Genomic DNA, 27795 nt, shown 5'->3' on the forward strand with positions numbered 1-27795 from the left:
GGGTAACAGGTGTGATGCTATGGATTTGCATTTTAACCTCAAAGCAATAAGTGGAAGTGAAGGGCTATGCAGAATTATGAAAAGGGGAATCATGGTTTTAGAAAACTCACCCTGAAGGCAACAGAGACAATGAATCAGAGGCTGGAAAACTAATTCAGAGTCCATAGTATTAGTTCATATTATTTTAGGTGAGAAAATGCAAAGGTCCAAACTAAGATAGTGGCAACAAGGATGGAGAAGAAATAACAATCTTGAGATGGTCTGGAGGCAGTCTGACTGGGGGCATACAGGAGAAGGGGAAATTAGGGTAAATTAAAGGTTTCTGACTTGCCTAGGTAGATAGTGGATTCATCTATAAGACAAAACAAAATTAGAAAAGATGAAGTAGGTTTCTGGGGCTAGATAAGTTCAGTTTTGGAATGTTGCGCTCGTGCCTATGGGATATCCAAGTGGTGATGTGCAGGCAATGGGATAGATGAAATGCATTTGCCAATGCTGTGACCTACTCAAATGTGAATAATATTTCTTGAATCCAATTCTACTATATTTTCAGTATGTGTATTAACTCTTGCAAGGCCACTAGGGAAATTACAACGGTATACATGGTCTATTTAACAGTACTCTAAGGGCTTCAAAAAATAGAGACATCTTTCACTTTACTGGATTTTCTTGCTTAATAGAAATTACTTAACTATTTCTATTGTGAGCTACCTCTGATGTCTTGTAGCTTCTTGCTCATGTTCATGTGGCTGGCATCTGGACCGGATTAAAAAGAACTACCATGCAGATGGAGACAGAGGACAGTATTCTGGAACCCTTCCTCCATCCAACATCGCTGTCTATCACATTTTTTCCTATATGCATTCTTACTTCTAGCTGCCATGGGGTCATCAAGCCTTAGCTTAAATCAAATGTCCTCTGGCTCCAGGTCCCATGATGAAAAATTTATGAAGTCCTGGACATATTACAAGTTTTACAGCTTTACAGCTGAAATCCTTCAGGTCCTCCTGACCTACTGAAGGAAAAAAATATGTTTTATTTTATTGTAATTCCCAAACGTTCTAGTGTGCACATTTTTCCAGCAGAATGTACATGTTGCTTCCAGCAATGTGTTTTATATTTCCTTGAAGAGTAGAGAAGCTCTGATAGAAGGAAACAACTTAGTCTTGTTGCCAATAGAAGAGACAACAGAACTTGCAATTGAAAGCAGGACTAGTCGACCAAGTCTGTGGATCATCAGTTTGTATTTCTCTTTTACTGGGGAGACACTATATGTGTCAATGACTGTATCCTAATTATTTTGAAAACAGTTTACATCCCCCAACTAATGATATGTTAGCTTCTTAGGTGGGGGTCATTTTATTAATAATACATATAAAGATTTAAAGTCCAGGATGTAGCTAGCTCAACACCCTTGAATCAAACATTTCCTGGATAACAAATGGGCTTTCCAAATATATATCAAAACCTAAAGTCTCTCTCTCTCTTCAAGAGTTTGTAAGTAACATCAGTTTGGATGTGGCTTAAAAATGAGGTCCCTACGTGGGCTCACCTTGACAATGAAATCTGCTGTGAGTGGTCCAGCCATTCTCAGTATCTCTTTGTCTGGAAATTTCTGGAAGTCCACACTAGAATTGTCCACAAGAAAGGTGCCTGTAGAGCTGAGACTGTTTTCACCTTTAGCCCCTTGGAGGGTTTTGGTTTCCAGATCTACATAATCAAACACATGAAGAGGAGAGAAAGATGTTCCTAGGGCTACCACAGACCACATGCAAGCACATTTCATGCAACAAAGTTTAGAGGTGACGAAATTGAAACTGTGATATAAATAAAATATATAGGCACTGTTGGATCACAGAGGAGTTCATGCTGCAAATGAAATTATTTTAACACTCATTAGTCAAGCATTCAGGGCTCTCTGTCAAAAAATCTTTGACTCTCCCGATGACCTCATTTGGGCATCCCGGCTTGGTACTGATATAACCCTATTCCTTTGAATAAACCATCTCCCATGCATATCTTATTGATTTCAGTCTTGATGCTGTCAGCTTAGGATATCTTCCCACTTTGTTTTTGCTCTATGAGATCCAGGTTGCATCGGTGAGCTGCCTCAGTACCTGTGTGATTTTATATTCATTCATTAACTTGTATTTGTTTATTACTTTCTTGTTGCTTATTGCATATGTGCTATTACTCAAAATGAGCTATCCTTTATAGCACTCTTTCTTTGGAAAATCTTTTTTGATCCTTAATTCACTTTTATGTATATATTTATGGTATTTCATAAGTGCTAAGACAAAAAGAAGATCTTGATTCTTGGAGCATTCAAATCCGACTTTGGCCAATGACAGTCTATGAAGCACTTTTTGTTGTAGGAAATCAGAGCATGCTGGGGATGATGGCAATTATGATGTATGTTCCAGAGAAGACTAAGTTCTCATGGGACTGAGAGGTGATTTGGAATAACAGATGCACCAAGGACCATCGATGGACTAAGGCTAATGGTTTCTGAAACTTGCACAAGAACTTTTGGTTTTGGCAGTGATTCTTCAGCAGAAAGATGGAGTGCTGGGGTGGGGCTTTGAGTTAAAAACAATTTTAAGGTCTTTGGAGGTAATATAGCACCTAAAGTATTTGTACTATATTATTCTACTTGTGGTCTACTTGAAGTTCTCTACCAACAGGTAGAAAATGTTGGCATTCAAGTAGAAGTCCAGTAACTCTCAGATGATGTCTGTGGAGACCTTCTTCTAGAATAGGTAAGGCTTTACTCTCCTGCCCTAGTGCAGAGAAGAACCCACAGAAGAACACAGGGCAGATCACAGGAATATTGGAGCGGGTAAATCACAGTTGTCACCAGAGAAAAGCAACAGAACCGAATCTCCTTCCTCCAGCCTTCATTCCTCAAACCGCCATACATGCAGCTGTAGAAATATCTTCAGGACATGAATTAACTTAGTTTTGGAAAAATTCTGGAGTTCTAGGCCTGGTCTGAGCATAGGATTCAATTTTATTGACAGGCTCACAGCTGTCTTTCTCAAGGTACTTCTGATTAAAGATGAGCTGGGGGAGGGCCAGATTGCTTAGTCTTGTTCAGGTTTGGCTCTAACTATTTAAGGTCAATCCCACACTGAACCAGCTTCTGAGCTACAGGGTTTCATTTACTCCCACATTTGTGTTGTTGAATTACATTCTAAATACAAAAAACCCCAAATTCTTTAGCTATACATATGCTACCAACAGTATGCTAATTGGGAAATAAAAAAAAGCAGATTCCATTTTGCTTTTCATCGAATCCTGTGGACAATCAAACCAAACAGGCTAATTCTTCAGCTTCTTAGTGATCACATAGTTAGGAAATCCAGGAGATTCATACATTTATAAAAGTAAATTTTCCTCTTAAATCTATTACTGTGGGTTCTTCCTTCTGCAAGGAGGAGTCAGTCACCCACTTGGTGACGATCTTGGCCTGATAATTTTATTTCAGTCTCTGTTACTGCTCAGAAAAATACTGTTTTTGAATGGAGTTCTTATACCAGCAGTTAGCTCTGTCCAGTTCTCAAGGGGAAAAAACGAATAATTTGAGTGGTAATAGTGCAAACACATATTATCTTTTGACATGTGAACACTAAATTTTATGGGGTTGCTTAGCATTAGAAAAGAACTTGGATCCATATAAGGTGACTTATCAGCATTTTTGGGTTTTGCCTGAACTATCCCTTACTTATCCCTTTACTTCACATGACCCTTCAAATCTCACCTCTTCTATGAAATGTATCTATTTTTATTTTTAGAAAGACTATAGTAGGCTATGTTGACTTTTACAGGCTCCAATTTGTCTTTCTCTTGTTTGTGTTTCTAGCATGATTTCACTTATAATCCAATTGCCAAAAAATAATGCTTCCTACCTAAATTGGTTTCATAGGCATGTGTGTGGGAGAGGAGAAAGAACAGCAGACGACAGATGGCTTTGTTGAAACACGGAAACAATCAGAGTGGAGGAGACCAGAAATGCTCAAAGAACCAACTGAAGTGAAGCCTTTCAGTGAAGCTGAATTTTACAGAAAATGCTAGCATGTTCTCTTCCACCCTCTTCTTTGTTTACAGCCTATAATTTTCTGCTTATAATTTACAGGTCTATATGTAAACAGCATTAAATAGTAATTTAAAAAAAAGATGTGGCTGTGTATTGCTGCCTTGGCACTACTGAAGATCAATTCTTGCACAAACCCTGGAGGGACCATGCTACAATTTGATATTTGGGGTTATGATTACCCTTCAATCCTGAATCCCAATAGCTATCTTTAAGATATGAGGGCTCTGAATTGTCTTTAATACATGGGATGTTGAAGGATAACACTATGGCTTTCTTTAAATGCTACAGTGTTCAGGTTGCTTGTGGTTTCTATGGTCCTCTGGATTGATGAAGTAATGAAACATGGGGGTAGGAAGAAAAAGAGAAAGAATGAAGAAGAGGGAGAGAGGGTTAAAAGGAAGGAAGAAAAGGAGAGGCAAGGAAAGAAAAAGATTGAGACTGGAAAGGAAGAAGAGAGAGGATGAGATAGAATATTCACAAATGCACAAACATGTGCTTCACCCATGAAGAACCCATTGGGAGAACCTATTCTGTACTTTTCTGACTGTTGTTAGAGATAATGACCATGGAGGTTTCTGCCATCTCATCAAGTCAGCTCAAAGATAAACAGAAGCACTCAAAATGTCATATTATGATAGAGCAGAACGATTTGTACTCTTGTGTTTTAATCTCTTCTGGGAACATAAAATAAACAATAACAACTAAAATTCCCAAACCCCAAAGGAAAACAACTGAGTTTACTTACACAAGTGATCAGGTCCTTTTAAGACAAGGCGAATATGTCTACTTCCATAGGGAATAGCAACCACAGTATCGTCCACTAGAGAGAAGCAAAGCAAAGTCTTAAAAGCACATCATTTGACACAAAATCGTTGACTGCCTCCCCCTGTAAAGGCACTGACTTATATACTTCAAAAAATGACAACTTTTTAAAGTGTTTAAAATGTAAAAGTGAAAGTTTGGGAATCAAAATTTCGACTTTCTTCAAAATAAAATATGCCAGAGATGGTAGTCAATAGGGGTATTTGGCCTTTTTTAAAAATATGAATTTTGATATATTAAAAAATGGATTTGCAAGTTTTAGTTTGATTTTAAAGTCTGGTTTTATACCATGAAATTTCTCCAGATTAGAGTACTTGTGTTGAATTAAAAAATAAAAATAAATTCTAATGTTCAAATGATGAATGTATTATATCAAAATCTGGACTTCTCTCTGGCCAAGTATCTCGGATGAGTAGGACAGATAAGAGAAGGGGAAAATACATTTGTTGTATGCTTTGAACGCCTCCAGGGCAGAAATCATGCCTTCTAGTTCTTGAATATCCTTCCTACGGTCTACCCTTAATACTATACATAGTGAGTAACCCATAAATGTTTATTAATATTCCTCCACACACACACCCTCTGTTTTGAAATACTTAAAAAATTGGCTTACTCACAGATCATTTTATAATGGATTTCTTTTCACCTTACTTGCAAATTGGGCTTAAATTTATAAGAAGCAGACATTAAAAAAAAATTAGAGGCATATCACGTGCACTCCAAATACAGCACAGGCATTCTTATGCAGAGCTCTATTTGTGACAATAATGCCTTAAATTTACATGGCACTGCAGAGTTTCACTTTCACCTAAATCATACTGTTTACTCCCTCACCTAAAACTTGTGACATCCACAAAGAGAATTTTATAATGAAAAAATGAAGCCTCTGAGAAGTATCATGCATAGTCCAAGGTCAAAGGGACAGGAGGGCACTCAAGAAGATTAAGAGAAAGATTAAAAAACTCATCAGCATATTTAGAAGCTCTGTGGGATTCTTTGTTCATACGTATCTTTCCAATAGTACACATCATTATCCTGCCATTGGTAGAATTTAGTTTCAATAAAAGAATCCCCAAAGTTATCCAATTTCTCTGAACCCTAACATTATCATCCTATCTTTAGGAGAATTTAGTTTAAACAAGTAAATCTGAGAAGTTACCTGACTTCTCTGATCCCCATTTTCCTCATTTGGAAAACAAGGAAAACAACATTTACTTCATAATATTGTTGTGAATAGATACAAATATAGATATGGATATAGTTTTATAGATCTATAGCCTGGAACACAGGAGATATTCTGGAAATATGATTTTCCTCCCTCTATTCCAAATCTCTTTAAGGACAGAGATAAAAAAATGTTTATTTTTATTATTTTTAAACTCTCCAAGGCTCCTGTTGAATGAGAAAGGAGAAATCATATGTTCCCATTTTTTTCCCCGAAGGTTACGTTTACCAAGTTCTCTAGAATCCTGAATATTCTACTCATGCTACAACCTTACGGTTGTTTCTCATGTCATACATTGTTAAAGAAAAGGCTGAATTTCAGAGAGCTGAGAGTTTGTGGCACACAAGAACAAACAACCGAAAGAGGAACACAGAAAAGGAACAACAAAAAGTTAAGACTGGGCCCACAGGGCTTTAAATACCTCGCATAAAGAAATGGCTTTTTAAGTTTGCAAAAGAAACTCAAAGCAGTTAAAACAATGGGATTTCTAGAAATAGAAAGTCTTTGTTTATTCCCAGGTCAAATAAAGTGCAAGTAAAAGGGAAGCTTTCTGCTCCGCTCTGCCATGCTCAGCAGCCGCCTTCTGACCCACGCACCACTAGGGCGGCCTCCCTCTTGTTCTGCTGAGAAGCGGCTCACATTCCACAGGCTGGGCATTAATACCCTAGTTTTCAGCTGATGCAGTAACATTCGTATGCTCCCCAAAGAAGAGAGGGAAGAAACCTAGAAAGTTGTTGATGGAAAGAGAGTAGCTGGAGAAAGTAGACCAGGCAAAAGCAGAGCATCTTCTGATGCCTCTCTGGACTTGCCTAGTCAAAGGGAAATGGAGCAACTCAGGCTGAGGCAAACTTGAGCAGCTGGCAGCACACAGCACAGAGGTAGGAAGAGCCACAGCCTATTCTATTGTTCTGAAAGGGCCTGATGGACTCCTGGCAGGGAATTAGGCAATAAGCAAATCCATTACTTTATTCCACAAATATTTTTTGAGTGTCTTTTACTGTTAGGCTCCATGGTAGGTACTAGGGATTTAGTGAAAAAGACAAACAAAGCACTAGCCCTACAAGATGGTCCTTGAAAAAGGGACCTAAGATAAAACATGTGGGGAAATACTACATACTACACCCCACTGATGGAAATTCCCAAAGCACATTAGTTAGTTTCTTAGGAGCTCTGAACCAAAGAAACCCATTTCACTCTATTTAACCCAATGGACACCCAATGTGTTTATCCAGGGAAACTTTTTCATCTATATTGCTTGTTAACATCAGCTGACAGATATCAGAAAATATACTTCAAGAAATGGTACTCTTAATTTGACAAAAAGCAAAATAGAAAAAAAATTAAAAATTTTATTTTCTGCATGTTCATAAAAGCCACTCTTTCAGTTGTATATTAATAATTGTCTCGTTTGCTGATAAATTCTCAATGATTTGGGACAGGTTGGGGGATTCTTCTATTGGCACCTACTACAGCGTTGTGCACAGAGAGGTGTTTAAGATGTCCCAGAACGTGAAAGCAATCTGGCTGCAACACCTGCCTGCTCAGTGAATAATGCCATTGGTATGGCTGGCAAGGCAGGTGGCCACATCCTCTCCCACCGCGCTGTGCATTCCTCCGGTGCCCTTTCCTACAAAGACACACTGTTCTGTGACCAAGTGCATCTGTCCTAATCTATTCTGGCTTTGTTGATGGAACCACGGTGCCAGTCTTCAGGACATATTTCTAGGTTACTAATCAACAATTCTAAAAGAACTGCTTCAGAGATCAGATATCCCTTTTCTCAGTTAAATGGACAAGCTTTCCATGGGAATCATAAATTCTATCATTTCACATATGTAAATTGCAAATGCCCTTTCTCAAAAAAATTGTTCCCAAGGATTTTACCTAAAAGATTTCCTTAAAAAATCCATATCTATATGTATATTCTACAACTTTCTACACAGAACATTTTATATTCATTTTTAAATCTTGCCATATGTGGATGTTCTCCATGATTTACTGCTATATTAGAGAAAGGTGATAATGATAATATTTCGAAAAGACAGAATTTCTTATTCTGTTATCTGAGTTTATCTTATTTTTAGATCTGTTGATAAGTTCATGTTTTTAAAGACTCTTCCCTCTAAGCCTATGGGGCTGATACTTAATTTAATTTCAATTTTTTAAAAATGAAAGAGCCATTGTTTTAGTACAATTTGGTACCTACAAAAATAATCTGCCAATCTTGAGGAGGTTTTAATGGCATATTTTAAATCTTTATGCCAATTTTATTACTCTTAACATGTATCCAATAACATAAAGAGAAGTTGAGCATTTGAGTCTTCCAATCACTACCCCTCCCCGCCAGTTTATCTGTAATTGCAAAAAGGAGGATGTATACTGGATGACCAAACAAGGTGCCACCATCCTCACCTGGGGAACTTCATCTAGGAAGTTCTAGTTGCCTAGGCCAAACACTCTGGAGCCACCTTTGACTTCATTTTTATGTCTAATCTGTTAGAATGGCCTATTGTCAAAATACCATTTCACTGAATCTAAGAGGAATAATTTTTCATATTTTAACACAAACGAAATCAGACTATGTCTCACAATCAATAGCGTCTTATATTCTCTCTCACCCAGGCAGTAATCCTATATTTGCCTGCAAAGGTGCTAACATCAACACACCATTATCAAACTTGCAAAACGGGTGTCAGCATCTTGGGAGAAAATTCCAAGACAATAGGAGCATGTTCATTTAATCCCTAGGAATCAAATGGTTATGGAGGTTGTAGGGAGATGAGGAACCAGAGATGTTCAATAACATTCCCATAAAGGAAGTGAAAAGCTGGTTAGGTATACATAATTGCAAAGTTGAATTAAGAGCCTAGCACCAATATTATTGCTTCTGACCAAAATAAAGTAACAGTGACCAGATTTAACATCCTGCCTAAACCAACCAGCAACTCAGATAAAATTATGTATAATAAAACCATGGTTTTTAAGACATTGGACACCAGGCAAAGAAGGACAGCAATTCCTGAGAGTCAGAAAACAAATGAAGTAAGGCTTAATATTGCCCCAGCCTACTGCCTTGAAAGAGTTTCTGGGCTACAGCTTTAGAAGTGGGCACTCTGGTAGAGCTTCCCTGAATTGAAGAGACAAAGCAGAGTCCAAGGAGACAAAAACAGTTAGAATTTGTGGGACAAAGTGCCAGACAGGAGAGAGCTATAGGGTCCCCTTTAAGTACCCAACAGCATACTGATCAGTACATGAATATGAGGAGCCTACCTGGTCTGCAGAAGGAACCACATAAAAGAATTATAGAGTAGAGTACACGGAGCTCATCATGGCAGAGAATAGTATCTTATCCCACCAGCCAGACTGGAAAACTTCAAAAGTCATGGAACATTGAGTAGAGTGTTCAGAAAGGTCTTGCCTCAGTAAAAGGGTACAATTAGCTCTAGACCAAACATGGTTTTGGTCCTATCTACCAAATTTTAAGACCCAAAAGGATCTAACTGATTTAAAGTAACTTAACTGCTCCCAGAACAAAACTCAAGATTATTTATAGGAATACAAAAGTATCTAGTACCCGACAAAGTAAAATTTGCAATGTCTGGCATCCAGTCAAAAATTACTAGACATTCAGAGAAACCAAAAAATACAGCCCATATTGAAGTGAAAAAGCAATCAATCAAAATACATAGTGGACATTAAAATAGTTACTATAACAGTATTCCATATGTTCAAAAAGTTATGTACTGAAAAATTAATCTCCAGGCCCCAAAAGTTTCACTGTTGAATGCTACCAAGTATTTAAAGAAGAAATAACATCGATTCTATACAATGTCTTCCAGAAAAAAGATGAGGGATCACTTCCCAACTCATTGTATGAGGCAATTTTACGTTAATACCAAAACCAGACAAAGACATACCAAAAAAAAAAAAAAGAATACTACAGACCAGTATGTCTCATGAACATCAGTATCTCTCACGAACATAGATGTAAAAACCCTCAGCAAAATATTTTCAAATCAAACCAGCAATCTATATAAAAATAATACACCATATAAAAATAATGACCCAGTAGAGTTTACCCCAGGAATGCAACGTTGGTTTTTTATTTAAAAACCAATTAACATAATCTATCACAATAAAAGTATAAAGAAGAAAAACCACATGATCATATCAATTGAGGCAGAGAATTTGATAAAATTCAATATCTATTCATGATAATAACTCTCAGCACATTAGGAAAAGAAAAAAACTTCCTCATCTGATAAAGGGCACTTACAAAAAACCTATAGCTAATATCACACTCAATGGTGAGAAACTGAATGCATTCCTCTTAAAACTGGGAATAAGATAAGGATGTCCATTCTCATCACTCCTATTCACGATTGCATTAAATGCCCTAGCTGGTAAAATAAAGCCAGAAAAAGAAGTAAATAGCTTACAAATTGAAAAGAAAGAAGCAAAGCCACCCTTATTTGTAAACAAAATGATTGTTTATTTATAAAATTCCAGTTATCTACCTAAAACTCTTAGAATTATTGAGTTTAGTACATTTGCATAATACATGGCCAACACACAAAAATCAATCATTTCTACAAACTAGCAAGATGCAATTCAAAATGGAAATAAAAAATACAATTCCAAGCTAGGTGTGGTAGTGAGTGCCTGCAGTTCCAGCTAGTCAGGAAGCTGAGGCAGGAGGACCACCTGAGCCCAGGAGTTCAAGGCTGCAGTGTGCTATGATTGTGCCTGTGAATAGCTACTGCACTCTAGCCTGGACAACATAGTGAGACCTCATCTTTAATAATAATAAAAAAATGAATACAATGCCATTTTTAATAGCTATAAAAATACAACAGATATAAATCTAACTAAAATATAAAAGATCTATATGCTGAAACTAATAAAGGCTGATGAGAGAAATTGAAGAAGACCTAAATAAGTGGAGAGACGTGAAGTCGTCATAAGTTGAGCAGCTTAACATAGTAAAGATGTTAATTCCCAACCCCTAAATCAATCTGTAGAACTGACATAATTCTAATCAAAATCCCAACAAGACTTTTTATAGCTATGAACAAGCAGACAGTAAAATTTATATGAAAAGGCAAAAAACCAGAATAGAATAGCCAAAATGAGTGGGTGAAAAGAAGAATAAACTTGGAGAAATCATACTACTTCATTTTAAGACTTACTTTAAAGCTATAATAATCAAGGCAACGGAAAATTGGTGAAATGACAGACACATATGTCAGAATAGAGTCCAGAAATAGACCCACACAGAAATGGCCAATGGATTTTTGACAAAGATTTAAAGACAATTCAAGGGAGAAAAGATTGTCTTTTCAATAACTGGTGCTGGAAGAATTGGGCATCTACATACCAAAAAAGAAAAAAAAGTCTTTTCAGACAAGCCAAGTGGGGGAAAAATTAAAAAAAATCACTAAATAAAAAAACAAAAAAATCATCAACATACCTATAAAACTTATACCTTTTATAAAAATAACTGAAAGTAAGTCATTGAACTAAAGGTAAAGTGTTAAACCCTAACATTTCTAGAAGAAAGCATAGGAGATTTTGTGACCTGGGCTTAGACAAGAAGTTCTTACACATGACATTAAAAGCACAACCAATAAGAGAAAAAACGATAACTTGGTCTTCATCTACAGGTAAAGCTTTTGCTCTATGAAACATAATGTTAAGCAATTTTGAAGAAAAAAGACTACAGAGAAAATATTTTCAAATCACATATCCAACAAAGGACTTATACCTAGAACATATAAAGAACTCTAGTAGAAAGCCAAGCATCCCATTTTTAAAATGAGCAAAAGACGTGAACTGACACTATATCAAAGAAGAATCACTGCTTCACTTTACCAGCAAAAAAAAAAGCAAAAAATAAAAACAAAAAAACAAAGAATAAAGTACGTGTGGTAGGTAGAATAATAATACACTCTTCCTCCCTGCCAAAGATTTCCATTTAATATTACAAGGCAAGGGGGAATTAAGGTTGCTGATGGAATTAAGATTGCTAATTAACTGACCTTAAAGTGATTATCCTGGATTATCTGTGTGGGCTTAATGTAATCACAAATGTTCTCTAAAACAGAAGAGGGAGGCAAAAGAGGATATTAGAGTCAGAAGCAGATCTGAAGATGCTATGCTGCTGGCTTGAAGAAGCCTAGGAATGCATATCACCTCCAGAAGCTGGAAAATCAAAATAGAAGGAAAATGGATTCTCCACTAGAGCTTCCAGAAGTAACACACCCTGCTATCACTTTGATTTTAGCACCATGAAACCTACTTTGGTGTTCTGACCCTCTAGAACCATAAAACAATAGATTTGTATTGCTTTAAATCACTAAGTTTGTGGTAATTTGTTATGGTAGCAATTGCAAACCAATACAACTTGAAAAGATGTTCAACATCATTAGCCATTAGGCAAATGCAAATTAAAACAATGACGAGGTACTACTACACACTGATAAGGAAGGGTAAAATTAAGAATACTGACAATATCAAGTGATGGCATAAACGAAGAGCAAGTGAAAGTCTCATGCGTTGCTAGTGGAAATGCAAAACAGTAAGCTCCTCTGCAAACAGTCTAATCCTTTTAAAAATGTTAAATATACACCTACCATATGATCCAGCCATTCTACTCCTAGGAATTTACCTAAGAGAAATGAAGGCATATGTCTATACAAAAACATGTACATGAATGTTCATAGAAGCTATATTTGTAAAAAGCACAAAGTGGAAAGAACCCAAATGGCCATCAACAGGTGAAGGGATAAACTATGGCATGTCCATACCATGAAATTGCTATTCAGCAATAAAATAAAGTGAGCTATTGATGTATACTGCAATATTAATTGAATCTCAAAATTATTATTCTGAATGAAAGAAGCTAGACAAGAAAAGTACATATTTTATAATTTCATTTGTCTAAAACTCCAGAAAGCTCAATCTAATCTACAGTGACAGTGGTTGCCAGGGAACAGGGGCAGGAGGGGGGCAGGAAGGAAGGGTTACTAGGGCACAAGAAACTTTAGGAATGATGGATATGTTTATAGCCTTGATCACGGTAATGGTTGTACAGGTGTATGCCTATGTAAAAACTTACCAAACTGTACACTTTAAATACACAGTTTATGGTATGCCAATTATACCTCAATAAAACTGTTTTAAAAAAGGGCCAAGTACCAATGAATTTTATTTCTTTCATGGGTTCTTTTTAAAATGCTCTATCACCAGGGCTCCTGATGATGTGAAGAAACGAATTGAGTAAAAAACGATTAAAAAAGAGTTGAAGTTTGGGAAAAAAATTTGGTTTTATTTATCAATTGATTGCAGTTTTATTTTCCTTTATTTGTATGCACAAGAGCAATATATGATAAAATATGTCTAAATATAAAATAGATCTTTTAAGAATCATGAAGTAAAACCCTAAATGATCATGGTTTCTTAGTTTCAATGGCAGCTTTTTTTCTTTCTTAGTGACACATAAGATAATACTGCTGCATCTTTCAATCAATGATGTCTTAGACTCAAAGAAATGCAGGTACAATATATCCATAATCAGAACACTTCTCATTATGTCTACAGCTACTGTTGCAGGCTAAGCCATCATCATCCGTGTCCTGGCCTGCTGTGTAACAGTGTCCCCAACGCTGTCTGTTCTTAGTATACTAGGCAGAGGGATCCTTTCAAAAAGTAAATCAGATCAAGTTATTCCTCTACTCAAAATCCTTCAATGACTTCTCATCTCATTCAGACTAAGATCCAAAGTCCTTATAAAACCCTACAACATCTGTGCCACTCTTTACCCTGCCCCTCAACCTTCCTGCCTTCCTCCTTCCCTCTAGTCTCTCTGAAACTCACTTTGCTTTGTTCACACTGGCTTCTTTCATCCTCCTGAAATGTGTCACAAATGCAAATACCTCAGGACCTTTGGGTTTGCTTTTCTTTCTTTCTAGAATTCTCTCACCCCTAACTTTTGCATGGTGTCCTTTCTTACCTGCCTCAGATTCTTGCTCAAATGCCATGTTCTCAGTGAGTCTTCTCCTTGCTAATCTAGTAAAAATTGCAACTCCCGTCCAACACCCTTGGCTGCTGACCCACACCTATTTCCTGTTCTTCTTCCCTGCTTTATTTCTTCCATGGCTTCTATCACCATATGACATATATACATTTCATTTAGTTATTTGCTTGTCTGTCTGTCCCTCACACTAGTACGTGAGTTCCATGAGAAAAAATGGATTTTTTCTGTTTTGCTCTTTGCAGTGTTTCCAGCATCTAGAAAAGTTCCTCAGGACATAGCAGGTGCCCAATAACTATTTGCTGTTGAATGATGCATATATACAGCCTTGAGTGGCTTGTGAGTATAGCCTGAAGCAGCCAGGGGCATGGTAAGAATTTCTTTAATGTTTTGTGCTTTCTTTAAAAAACACATGTGTATTTTGCACTTTATGATATAGAGGCCTGTGTTTTATTATAAACATACTATACTTCAAAATCTTTGAGCCAGAATGATAGTCTGGGAATATGTTTACCCATATCTATTATATATCAGCACAGGTCACAGTCTCACAAGCACATCCTTAAGTATTAGGAACTTCATCTTATCTTGAAATAAATTAGTTTATTTGGCCCTTGCCACTCTAGGAAGGGAGTGAGAGAGCTTTAGGATACCCAGGTGATTTCAAAACCTGCAGAAACACATGAGAGACCTGCAAAGCTGGAGAGACCAAATGTATAACCAATTGGCTGGCTCTAGGCCTAAGAATATTCTCAGTATACTTGGAGAATATATAATATTGTACAAGTCAATAAAACTTGCAAGAAAATGAGTCTAAATTTCAAGAATCTAAAGCAAGGTAATGTTAGCTATATTTGACTCTTCGTTGGGTTATGGAAGTCGAGAAGTGACCAGAAAAAATAGAAAGACTGAATGCTCTCAGTGAGCAGTCTTTTCCTTTAAAAAAGGGAAAACAGTGCCTTGATCTTGCTCTATTTCCATTGTCTGTATTTGTGAGGAAATTATCAGGCCTTTTAATTAAAAAAATGGGTTTTTAAAAATTTACTAGCAAATGGCAGCCATTTGATAAATTTCTCCAAATTCTCTTTTTCCTTCTGGCATATTCTACCATGGTCTTTCTCCACCCTCCTGTCTTTTCTGTGTTCCCCTGAGGCTTGATAACATACAGAAAAAAACTTGGATATAAGTTCAGAAAGAAAATGAGTTCAATGTGGGGAATCTGAGTGCTAGGAGTTCAGAAAGAGCATGTGGCTAGCTTACGGTGCATTTTGGCAGAACACGGGGGAGAGATCTGGCAGAACTCCTCCTGGGGTGGAGAACTGCTCACCTGGCCAGTGCACCCGGCCCCGCAGAGCAGCCTAATCTTCCTGCCAGTGGGTTGCCTCGCAGTCTGTAAATATAGGATGGAAGATTCTTCTAGGGTGGAGAAAACATAAGCGAGGCAGTTTGTTCAGCATCTGCTATAGATTGTGGTGAGGTGTATGCATATGCTGGGCTTTATTGATATAAATCATCTTGTCAGGAGGCATCATCAGCACTAAGGTAAACGAATCAATTGCATATTATCATTATGTATAATCATCAGGTTGTGTATCATAATACACAATTTACCCACTGTCGGTCTTGAATAGAGCACTTTCCATTGAGGTATTTATTTGCAGACCTGGAGATGACATATGGCTCTCTGTTTGCTTCAGTTTGTTCCCTCAGAGCTTCTCTACCTTTGTTCCCATGATCCGGGCCCCAGAGGTCACTAATCACCCACTAATAGGAGAGTAAGAGGAATGTCTGTCTGAGCAGAATGCTCTGGCTCCTCTATGAGAACAGGAAGATGGGTCTTGAGAATAAAGAAAGGTCTCCACCACTCCAAACATGCTCTCAGAAGTCACTGCACAGCAGTTACTGCACAAATGCATGGCATCCTCTTTCATGCCTACCAGTACTTCCTAGACAATGAGCACTGATTCAATTATGGGACAGAAATAATTAGAAAGATTTTAACTTTTTTAGCATTCCTTAAAGAGTTCTGTTCAGAGTGATCTTTTAAATGTAACTTTTTCCAAATATCCAACCACGGTTTCAGAGATTTACAAAGGAATTATGCCTCTATCCATTTCTGGTTTCCATCTTCTAAGTTCTTTAATTTTTCATCTTATAGAAGAAGCTACCAACACACATGATCAATGAAAAATCTGGCCTGAATGTACTGTGTCAGCGTATAAGTTACCTCATCCTTCATTCTATCTGCCAGAGTCTTTTAACTTTTTTAGTTTTTATTTTTTGCAGAATCACATTTTTCACTGCCTCCAGGGGAGTCAGAATGTGGAGAGTTCCCTAAACTGGCACCTCCAATTTTTCATGTGTTTAAAAGTCCCTGGTCTTTCTTCCTGCCCCCTCTTCTTCCCTCGAGCCTAGTCCTTTGGCGAGCTGCCTTTTCATGACTTTTCTGAGTAGTTCTCCAGTACACACCAGAGCGACTGCATCTGCCTTTCTTCTTGCCCTACAAGTCCATTTAAAGCCACAACCCCCCTTCCCCATACATCAACTGTTTTCTTCCAGCTAGTCAACAAGTGAAGAGAACAAAACCCACACTCAGTAAAGATATTCATTCTCATTTCCCAAGTCAAGGAGACATGTAAAAAGGGATACTCAATCAAGGATCTATTGAAGGATTCTGGGTAACAGCAAAATCTGGAGACAATATGCCAAGCAAGGCCAAAATAATTCTAAAAATGCATGTCCTTGAGTACAAGGGCTATCTTATTTTCATCTGTATCCACTGCAGTGCCTAGAATAGTGATTGTCATAGAGGACAGTGTATGTACAATGAAACTGATTAATGACTGCATGGTTGGCTTAAGGATCACAAGAACTTATACCATCTACCCTAGCAGGACCTGACTGGGCGGACATCTGAGGCACCTTGCCTTAATGCACCTATCTGCTTTCTAAATGGCCTGTCACAGAGACTGCCAGAAGGGCTGTAAGACAGTCCTGAATAATGAGTAAGTGCTTAGGCTCTGGAATCAGACCCTGAGCTCAAATGTTGACTGTATTACTTCACAGCTATGTGACTCTGAGCAAGTCACATGATCTGGCTAAGCCTCAGTTATCTCATCCATAATGTGGGGATTAACAGCACCTTGCTCATGAGGTTTAAATGAGATGATCATGTGACATTCCCGAAAATACATGTACAATAAATTTTTTTTTTTTTTTGCTGGTACAGAGAGATCAGGACACAAAGGTCAATAAAAACCTCCACATAATTACTGCCCTATATTAATTCTGAAGGAACCTGTGTCAGTCAGCACTGACCAAAGACCACTTTGTAAATGAAAACCGTGTGATTTTACAGCACTAGGAGTGAATTTGTGCTGACCATCCCACTCTCCCTGCTATATTCCGCCAGGCATATCACACAACACATCCGGCAGGAGCTGGGATGCAGTCTGTCACTCACCGTGGACAGCAAGGCTCATGTGTGCACGGGGAGTGCCTCTAGAGCTGTTCCCTCCTGCTGTGCCGCAGAAGGAAAGGTTTCCCCCCTGGGATTGCAGCCGGTGATCTGACTCGTCCCATCTAAGCTAACCCACAAGCAGGGACATGAAGCTTTCTACAACATTTCCAGGTTTGTCTTCATTTTGGTGGAGGTGTTAGTCCCTGGCTGCTGAGGGGAGCCAGAGCTAAGCCAAGGGAGGATAACAAGTCAACAAATCCACAGATTGCGCCATCTCTGGAGTATCTTACATTTGGTTGCGGAGAGCTGGGATTTATACTGCCCTCGGACCAGGCGGCAGGTGGACCCATCTCCGTTGCAGACCCCACAGTTATCTTCCTTGACGGTGCTTCCCAGCTGGTGGTCACAGCCAACAATCTAACAAGAAAGAGAGATGTGTAATTCAACTGGCACCTACGGAGGGAGGGATGCATTCAGGCCAGTCACCACCAAATAACCCTCCCTTCATCCCTGAGGGGCATAAAATGTACTTCCCAGGAAGAGGACTGAATTCAAATGGAATTTGAACCAAGCTAAGAAAGAAAAAAATGTAGCATGAGTAAAAATGAGATTTTTTTTTTTTTTTTTGAGACAGTCTCGCTCTGTTGCCCAGGCTAGAGTGCCATGGCATCAGCCTAGCTCACAGCAACCTCAAACTCCTGGGCTCAAGCGATCCTCCTGCCTCAGCTTCCCAAGTATCTGGGACTACAGGTGTGCGTCACCATGCCTGGCTAATTTTTCTATTTTCATTAGTGATGGAGTCTTGCTCTTGCTCAGGCTGGTCTCAAACTCCTGAGCACAAGTGATCCTCCCACTTCGGCCTCCCAGAGTGCTAGGATTACAGGTATGAGCCACCGCACCCCACCAAAAAATGTTTTTATAGTTCAGATATATAAACAGAAAGAAGGGTTAAAGAGAGAGAATGGTGGAAAAGTGATAGGGAAGGACGTGGAGAAAGTGAGGGAGAGAAGAAGATCTTAAATTACTCATGTTATAGAACTTTATTCAATAATAATTCCCACTGTCAATAATTATGATTCACCCAAATGACAAAAAAATACAACCCCGAGGTAACAGTAGCAGGAAACATTTTATGAATACTCCCCATGTTCCACATGTTCCTTAGAATGTAAGCTGCATGAGGGTGGGAGATTTGCACATTGGGTTCATTGATATATTCCAAGCAACTTGCACAGTACTTGGTAAATTATAAGTCCTTAACAAATCTTTGCTGAATGATAATGAAAATAATTTCTTTTCCAGCTTGTACTCCAGCTAAGAAAAGAGAAAGGGAACCAGCAGACAGAAACAACCTTAGCGTATGTGTGTGTGTAGGAGGAGGAGGGTTGGCGTGAGGGCAGCAGAGATTATCAACACAGAGGCCCTGCTATGTGCCTTGCCCTGTTCTGGACCAGGCACAATATATTATAAATATCTCATTCATTCTGAAAACAATCATGAAAGATATCTCCGTTTTATAGTTGAACCCATGAATCTTGCCCAAGGTCACTTAGCTAATAAGCAGCCAAGTTCTAAATATTTCTAGCAAAACATTAATGCCTCATCTGAATCAGGCTTAACAAAAATCACAAGTTTTTATAAAATATGTGGGCAATCTTATTTATATCTTTACTCTTTCCTTTCCAATGTCTGAATTTAAAAAATTCATATCTAAAATATACCCGGTTAAACATCTTATAGTTCTCGTTAGAGCTGACATCAAAAGACTTATTCCACTCCCAAACTATTTCAATCACTGTCTTTAACAAAATGAGAATGGTAGTGACATTTTGAAGGGGCTTATCTCCACAAAGTCCCCACAATTTGTCCTGCCTGTCAAAAATCTGATTGCTAATATGACCTTTCTTTGAGGTTTGGGGCTTGATTTTCTTTTCTATTCCTTTTATTAATAATTACAAACACATGTTTAGGCAAAGGTTTAAAACATACAATTATTTAGCATTATGTTATATATGTACTCTATTTTTAAAATGTGGCAATGTGTATTTTTTCATTAAAAGCAAATGAACAGCTTTTAAAAATAGATGACAAAGCAGCAACCCCTTCAACAACTGTACATTTTTTGAAATGCAAAGATGTCAGGAAAACATAGTATGAGTTCCCCAAGGGGGAGCAAAGGCAGGGAGGTTCCATCCCTGTGTGTCCACTGTGGTCAAGCAGCAGTTCAACTCAGCCTGTGCAGAGGCTGCAGTGAGGCCACTTCAGAATACCAAGTTTCATCCAGGCAGAGACAACCATGTGCTGGCTCAAGACTTCATTGGTCTGTTATCGGTAACGGCAGTAAAAGTATTTGCAAAATTCCTATCTGTAGATGGACCCACACACGAGCTGATCAATATTGTATTCCCTCTTGTATTCTGAGTACAGTAAGAAATAGGATTATAGAAGTATCTTATTTATTAAAAAAATCATTTAATTGTTTAAGCAACATTTACTGAGGACCTGCTACGGGCCAGGCACAGTGCTAGGAGCAAAATTCAATGGTGACTTTAAGCATGTATAGGCTCCTCCTTCTGAGACTGACAGTCTAGTGGTAGAGGCAGATATTACTCAAATCATCACACACAATATGTGTAAAATTATAATCATGATAATAGCTTTAAAACACAGACATGTGGTATTCTGAGAGCATGAAATATGGAGAATTTGATTTGGTTAGAAAGGAAAGAGAAGACTGTCCTGAGGAAGGGTCTTTGAGCTGAGATATGAATGAGGGGTCAAAGTTAACAAGTGAAGGGAGCTGTTGCCATGACATTTACCACGTCCTTTAGAAATGCCTAGATACTAGCTAATTAGACAATAAGCAAAAACCAAAGTTGGCAAAAATAAAAAAAAAGTCAGCACACTAAATCATCTGATTACCTTAGGAGGGTTGAATCTTTTGAGAAAGCATGGAGGTCTTCACTGAGGCAGCATTCAAAGAATTACAGACTCTATTGTTGTTCGGGGTTGAAAAGAGATGGTCTTAACCTGACAAGGTCCTCAGCTATGCAGAAGGACAACATGGCAGCGGGCATGGAAATGTACACTGTCAGGCATCCCAAATGTAACTGGATTTACTCTTTAAACTACAGGAATTTCAGGTTTCTGAAAAGATTTAAGTTTCTGTGGAAAATTTTTAATGGAATCTGATGTCTCTAATGGAGCCAAAGGAGATAATCATGAAAATCTCTCTCTAATCCTAAAGATTTCTTACGCTTCCAAAACCATTTTAAGAAAAGAACAATTCAGCTTCACAGATCCAAAATAATAGTCATATTAGGAATAGCTAAATAGGAGGTGACATACTTTACGGCTAACTTGGCCAGACCCCCCAACTTAGCACTCTCAGTATGGGTTTATGGATCCCAGGATATGAACCAAGTCAGTGCTAACTGGCCTTTGTTTAACTTCAGAGTTTAAAAGACAAACATCTCCCTAACACAATTTTTTCCCCCTTTTCTTTGTATCAATTCCTCTTTAAGATGCCAAAATATTCTAACTCAATTATTTTTAAAATGTAGAATACTTTATCATCAGATAAAATGTTCTTATTTTGGTCCAAGTGGAAAAGTTTTTGCAGTTGTATCAGGATAATCATTCTTGATATATCTTAATCTGTTAAGCTTAAAAAACTGTTAGATTAATTAAAAACTAAACTGTTACTTTAAGACCTACTATTAGTAACAGAGAGAAAAATAAATAGAAATACAGAAATGGGCTCACTTTGCACATGCTATCATTCCTGCCTGGAATGCTCTTTTCTAGTTCTTTATTTGGCAAACTCCTATTCATCCTTCAAATCCCAAATAAATGTGTCTGCCTCAATAAAAGCCTGTCCAGATTACAGAGTTAATTGCTTTGTTGCTATATGCTTCCTCAGCCTTTTATTCATAGCTCTATGTGGCAGAGATTGCTGGTTGCCACCTAATATCAATCTTTTCCTGTTTTTCTCAGAAATAGATCCTAGGTTTATTTAAGCAAGCATTATATCCAGTTAAAAGAATACATTTCTCATTGGCCACATGACCAAGTTGAAATTAGTGAAATAAAAGCAGAAGTGTCATGTGGGACTTCTGGAAAGGCTACTTTAAAGAAGCTAATGTAGCTGTGTAGCTTGGGAAGGCCCCCTCTGCCCTCCGCCTTCCTGTCACCCCAGAAGCCATCTTGAAAATGAGACAGTCTTGAGAATGGAGGCCTAGTTGCACTCAAGATGGCAGAGCAGAAAGAGAGAAAGATCCTGGTTCCTGAAATACATTTGGACTGATTATATCTTGACTTCTTTTTTGTGAGAGAATAAATCCTTTATGTGCTTTCGCCACTATTACTTTGGGGTTTCTTTTATATAAACCCAATTCAAATTGTTATATAACTTATACTGAGTTCAATCTATTAACATTTCTGTCATATCAGGGGCTGAGAACCTGTGTTTTACTAATCTTTGTATTTCTGTTGCTCAACACAGTATTTGACATTTGAGAAGCACAAAGAATGCTGGTGAATCAATGAAACACGTAACACCAAACATAATGGTTTACTAATAGTTCCAATGCAGGTTACAGATAGGCAACCTTAGACTGCTGTCATTGAGGATATACAAGTCTACAAAAAGTGTACATGTGTGTATGTGTATGTAAGTGTGATTGTCACTGTGAGCATAGAGAAGCAAACATACCACAAATGACATCTAGAGGCCAAACCTAAACATCTTGTTGATGCATGAACAAGAATTACTGTAAAAGGCTAGTATTTTTAGAGATCATTTCCCAAGTGCACCTACGTTCACTATTAGTGAAGTGTCACGGAAGGCAATGTTCAGGTCACTGAGTTCCCAGACCCACCCCATTCTGGAAAAAACATTAAAGTGAGATAATGACCACTCATAACTTTGGCAACTGCATGGAATTTGTTTTTTGTAAAGGGTAGAAAAATAACTGAATATTTTGGCCTAAAGCAACTTATTAGTATTTAGCTACTAGGTGCTAGCTGGAGGCAGTGGTTAATTTCATCCCCATCCAAAATGATTGCACAGTGTTGCTCATTTTACAAAATCTTTATCTCAGGTGACATAAAAAGTGAGAAGCTCCAAGAACAATTGAGAAAAAGGCAGAATAGCACCCTGAGACTTACCAAGATTAATAATGTTTTTCTTGTTTGGACACCATTAGAGGATCATCAGTTCTGCTTTTATATTTTAAATGTACATTTTTAATACCTACTCTTATACACATATACATGCACAAGACATGTAGTCCTTTGTCTTATTTTTCAGTCAAACACACACTTAACACTGCTAATTTTTCTTCATTCTTTTAAAGGAAAGAAGAGATCTACACCTCCCCCAACCAAAAGTCTAAGACCATAGCATCCAATCCAAATTGGCTCAGAGTCTTAGCGTGTTGTGCAGATTTTAGGCATCAGGCCTGCGGTATGTGCTGATAGGGGTTTCTTCCTTCACTTTATAGAGATGATAGTAAGTGAACAGGCAGAACACAAGACTGAAATTCCCTAGACACTGAAATATGTATAATAAAATATCTTCACTAGGAGCCGTAGGAGAAAGAGAGATGACCATGCTAATAATTGGGAGAACATAAATAAACATGATCCATAAGCAGACACGATGCCTCAGACTGACATTCTTAGGATGGGTTCACACTGGCTCTGTTTCAAATGGTTTCCCATAAGGACTTCAACTTCTAGCATCAAATACTGAGCCAGTGATGTCAAGCTTTTCTTGATCCAACACCATGAGGTAAGAAACTTTTAAATCCCTCTATTTTCAGCACTGGGAAAGACAAATATGGAAAACTAAACTCTGCAAATCTGATCATAGCTACTCTTATTTATAATTATTCAGATAGAAATTTATGGGTAACAGTGTGCTCTTACATACATTATACCTCACTTACTAATTATGTTAATAGATAGGGGAGATAGTACATTTCCAACCTTATCCTCAAAAGATTAAGATATTAATTTGCTTATGCTTAACCTTTTAATAAAAATACTTATAACATAAACATATGATGCAACAATAAAACTTTAAAAAAAGAAACAAATGGGTAAATGGAGCAAAGAGAAAAACAAAGGTAAGAAAGATAAAGCCAGAAACGAGAGAACTACAATTAATGCACACTATGAGGTCCTATACATTTGCTAGATTGGGTTGTGGGGGGGGGGGGTCACAGAACTGAATTGGAGCTTCTTAGAAAGGAGGAAAACATGAATAGTTGTGAGAGTCACAGAATATGCTGGATCTTTTATAAAATGTTTAGGATAACGTGTGTTTCTTATAGTAGACAGATAATAAATATTTGCCTAATGAATGAATGAAAAATTGGCTTAGGAGAACCATATCAAAGTACTGAAATCCCAGATGCACATTTTCTGAAAGTATTCTGAAAGACAATACATATAACAATGTCCCAATAACATCTGAGCAAATAAATACAAAAGTTGTAAAGTGACTCTCAATAACCTTTGATGAAGGACAATGGTCAGGGAACATTTGGCAAAAGCAAATTTTAAGAAGCCAGAACAAATCACCCAGGTGTACAGCATTGTGACGGTCTGACTTAATCCAAAGGCAGACTTTAGAGCACCCACCTAGGGCTGGGCTGGCAAAAATATGGCACACGTGCAGCTATTCTTCCTGCCAGTACCAAGGCAGACATTGCTAATCAACTGCAGCCTCCTTGCCACTGAGGTTTAATGTGGCCTCAGATCCTTTAAGATATTGTGCTCTAAAAACCAAATCCAATAGACTACAGTTTTCATATGAGGAAACTAACACAATTTACCATCCCAGAGTCAGAAAAATGAACTGTTTCCTTACCGTTTGGACAATTCTCCACAGATACTATTTCTTTTAAAATCTAAATGACTTCAAGTGCAGATTATAGCACCAAGGTTCAGAGGAAGATAACTTCCCCCAGGTCATGTAGTGGGTAAGTATTAATAGCAAAACCAAAATTCCATCTTGGGATTTCTAACTATGAATTATAGTAGGATGCCTATTAACCATGAAAAGACATAATCTACAATATTTATACGGCAATGGTGAATGGTAATGTAACAACAAGGTTGAATATTCTTATCAAGGTCATCACCACCGGAGCTAGACTTACACACAGGGGTGAATAGATGGTTTCATTTGCAATATGTGGCATGGAAGCACATATGGGAAGTGACTGGGAAGGTGGTACTCCCACCTACACCTGTGGTCCACACTTCTGACCCCTCCCCACATGCACACACACACACGTACTCACACACACCCCTACTTATCTCGTGGTTTGTTATGGGTACCCAAATTTCCTCCTTTACACTTTTTTTTTTTTATGTGGTTTACAACTAAGTTTTCTAATATAAGAAAATAGGATCCACAGGAATTCACAAAGATGCTAACAGTGGTCCCTAAGCTATGTTTACTATTTCCAAAAGCTTAATGGAAATACATGTACCTACAAAAAAACCAGATAAGGTCACCAAAACACCAACCATCTCATTATACAAATAAGCTGAATCCTGATCTTTACAGCATTTACTTTTTAATTGCAAACTCAGGCCTTTTAGTCATAAAGTGGGAAAACAAATTATTGCTTAATACATGCAGTGTTTTGAGTAGATGGAAACTTCCAAAACACAAGGCCCATAGGGGGAAAAAAAAATAAAGGGCTCCTTTGTGTTAAAAAGTTGGGAACTACCGTGTAGTCCTTTGTTTGTTGTTTAAATACCCTTGGGAGGAGTAACAAATGAAGTTGTTGATTGTACTTAAAGTAAACCAAATCGACTGAACATAAGGTATCATGCTGGCTGTTATGGTGCTGTGGGGAATACGTATGAGTGGTGGGCATGGTCTCAATCTAGGATGAATGGGTTTAATCAGATCATTTCCTCAAAACAGGTGAGAGTAGAAAGGGAGTAAGATCACTAAGACTAAAGGTCAAAGGGGCATGGAGGATCGGAAAGACAGAAGGGAAAGCCACTTACAGAAGGAAAAGTAAACTAGTGTTTGCCAAAAACTTGCTATTTTTAGGTATATTATATATAATTCTTAATTCTTATAATAGCCTTGAAAGTTACCTAACATTATGTCTGTTTTACAAAAATAAAATTGAAACTTAGAAAGGTTAAACAACTTGCCCCAAATCACATTATTAGGACTTGGTGTCACCGGAGTTGAATGCAGTCTGAATAGCACTGTGTCAGGTTAGAGGGATCCCTGTAGTCTATGCTCTGTCACGCTCCCCTGGGGGCTGAGAACTGTGCTGAAGAGACAGGAAGGAAGGAGATGCACAGCTGTCAGCCACACCTGGCTGCCCAAAGCAACACCTGCCTACAACAAGACTGAGCACCAGGAAACAAGTGGGAGCTTTGCAGTCAGGAGCTTTGAAAGTATACCTGCAACGGGCAGGAAGTTTTCTTTGTTTTGAGGGAGTGATTCAAAATAGTTGCTTTTGTTCTACAGCCACACACACATGCTAAAGGGAAATACTGGTGAGTATGTACAAGTTATTAGCCTAAACTAAACGAGGTGTAGCTCTCTTATGCTCTGATATACCACTATGTGGGAAAACATTAACTCCCTTTCCTCCAGGGAAAGATTTTCCAAAAGAATCCTCCCCATACTTGGCATTCTCTCCTCTGGGGTTTATCAGTCACTGCTAAGACTAGCAAGTTTCCTTGCAGATTCACCAGCCTTGCCATGGCCTACAAGGTCCTACATCATCTACCCGAGTTACCTCTCTGACCTCACCTCCCAATGGCTCATTCTCCTTGCTAGACATTCTTCAAGCACAACAAGCACTTGCTCGCCTTAGGACAGCCCTGGTTGTTCCCTCTGACTGGAAAACCTCTTCTTTAGATACTTCCAGAGCAGCTCTCTTGGCTCTTTTAAGTCTTTGCTTGAGAAAACTTCCACCTTCTCAATGAGGCCTACTTTGGCTAAACTATTTAAAGCTGTGTCCCTCCTCAGTCCCACAGCTTCTTACCCTGTCCCATCTTTCCTTTATATTTTGTAGCACTTATTTGCTAATATAACATAATTTCCATATTTATAAAGTTTATTGTTTATTTTCTATCTCCTACTAGAATTTAATACCACAAGGTCAGGGGTATTTGTATGTCTTGTTCACTGTCCACCCAGAACAGTGCCTGGCATACTGCAAGCAACTAATAAATATTTGTTGAATGAATACATGGTTTCAGTCTACAGGCAATGCCACAGGTAACAGGCATATATTGCGATTTCAAAGAATTTATGTCCTTGTCCCAACCTAGAACATAACAGCCACCATCACTTAAACTCTGCCGCTGGTTCCAAAGATCAAGAGAGAGCTCTCTGTCAAAAAAGAACAAGATCTCTAAGGATACATCATATTATAGCACTGTAATCTGAGAGTTTAATTTCTACTTGTCGCTTTGCCTGCTATATCTCTGGTTCTTTATCCATTACTGCAGAATCACTGTTGGGAATAAATGCTCATTATTTCCAAGCGAGTCTCCCTCTGACCTCTTTCCCACCAGGCACAGTGCTTTGGGCTTCATGCCCTTGCTCTGACACCAACTCTGGACCTGGAGATTCACCTTGGACTTGATCTCCTGAGTGCCTGATTTTTGGCTCTTCCTAATGGACTTCAGTTTGGGCAACTCCCTGGCCTCACTCTTCCCATTACCCAATGTGAGCTCTGGCCCTTTGGCTGGAGCAGAGCCACACTCCTGTCACCTCCAACCTACCAGCTTCTACCTCCACCAAAGGGTAGAAACTTTAACAGCCTCTGTGGGTAAATTCTGGAGGAGGACCTGGTTTCATAGGAATGAGATTGTGCCAGGTGCTGATGTTTAAGAGTCCTATTTCAGTCCTCTTTATTGTTCAAGCTAGAGATATTTTTCTGTGCCCCTATTTTCTTAGCTTACTGTGCAGTTCTAGGGCTCTGGGTGATCTCCACTGGTTTTGTGGTACTTATATTTTTACATCATAAAGTAAATGGAAGAAAAGGGAGATGTCAATGCTAGGGGTATAAGACAGTGGACAGAAAGTGCAGTCAATTTATTAGATTGCAAATATTTTAGAGAATTTTTCCTGTATTGCCTTTATTGAGGTCAAGGATCTAATC

At 38.1% G+C, this 27795-nt stretch overlaps 1 protein-coding gene across 1 annotated transcript in view; it reads right to left on the reverse strand.

Moving 5' to 3' along the window:
- ADAMTSL1 (ADAMTS like 1) overlaps positions 1 to 27795 on the reverse strand; it is a 366380-nt gene that overhangs the window by 215452 nt on the left and 123133 nt on the right. The window contains exons 5-7 of the mRNA XM_045563528.1: positions 17926 to 18052; positions 4842 to 4916; positions 1553 to 1710 (exon numbers count right to left, since the gene is read on the reverse strand). Coding sequence (XP_045419484.1) covers positions 1553 to 1710; positions 4842 to 4916; positions 17926 to 18052 — 360 coding nt within the window. The remainder of the gene's footprint in view (positions 1 to 1552; positions 1711 to 4841; positions 4917 to 17925; positions 18053 to 27795) is intronic.

This window comes from Lemur catta, chromosome 10 (genome assembly GCF_020740605.2).
Source record: "Lemur catta isolate mLemCat1 chromosome 10, mLemCat1.pri, whole genome shotgun sequence".
NCBI classification, from domain to species: domain Eukaryota; kingdom Metazoa; phylum Chordata; class Mammalia; order Primates; family Lemuridae; genus Lemur; species Lemur catta.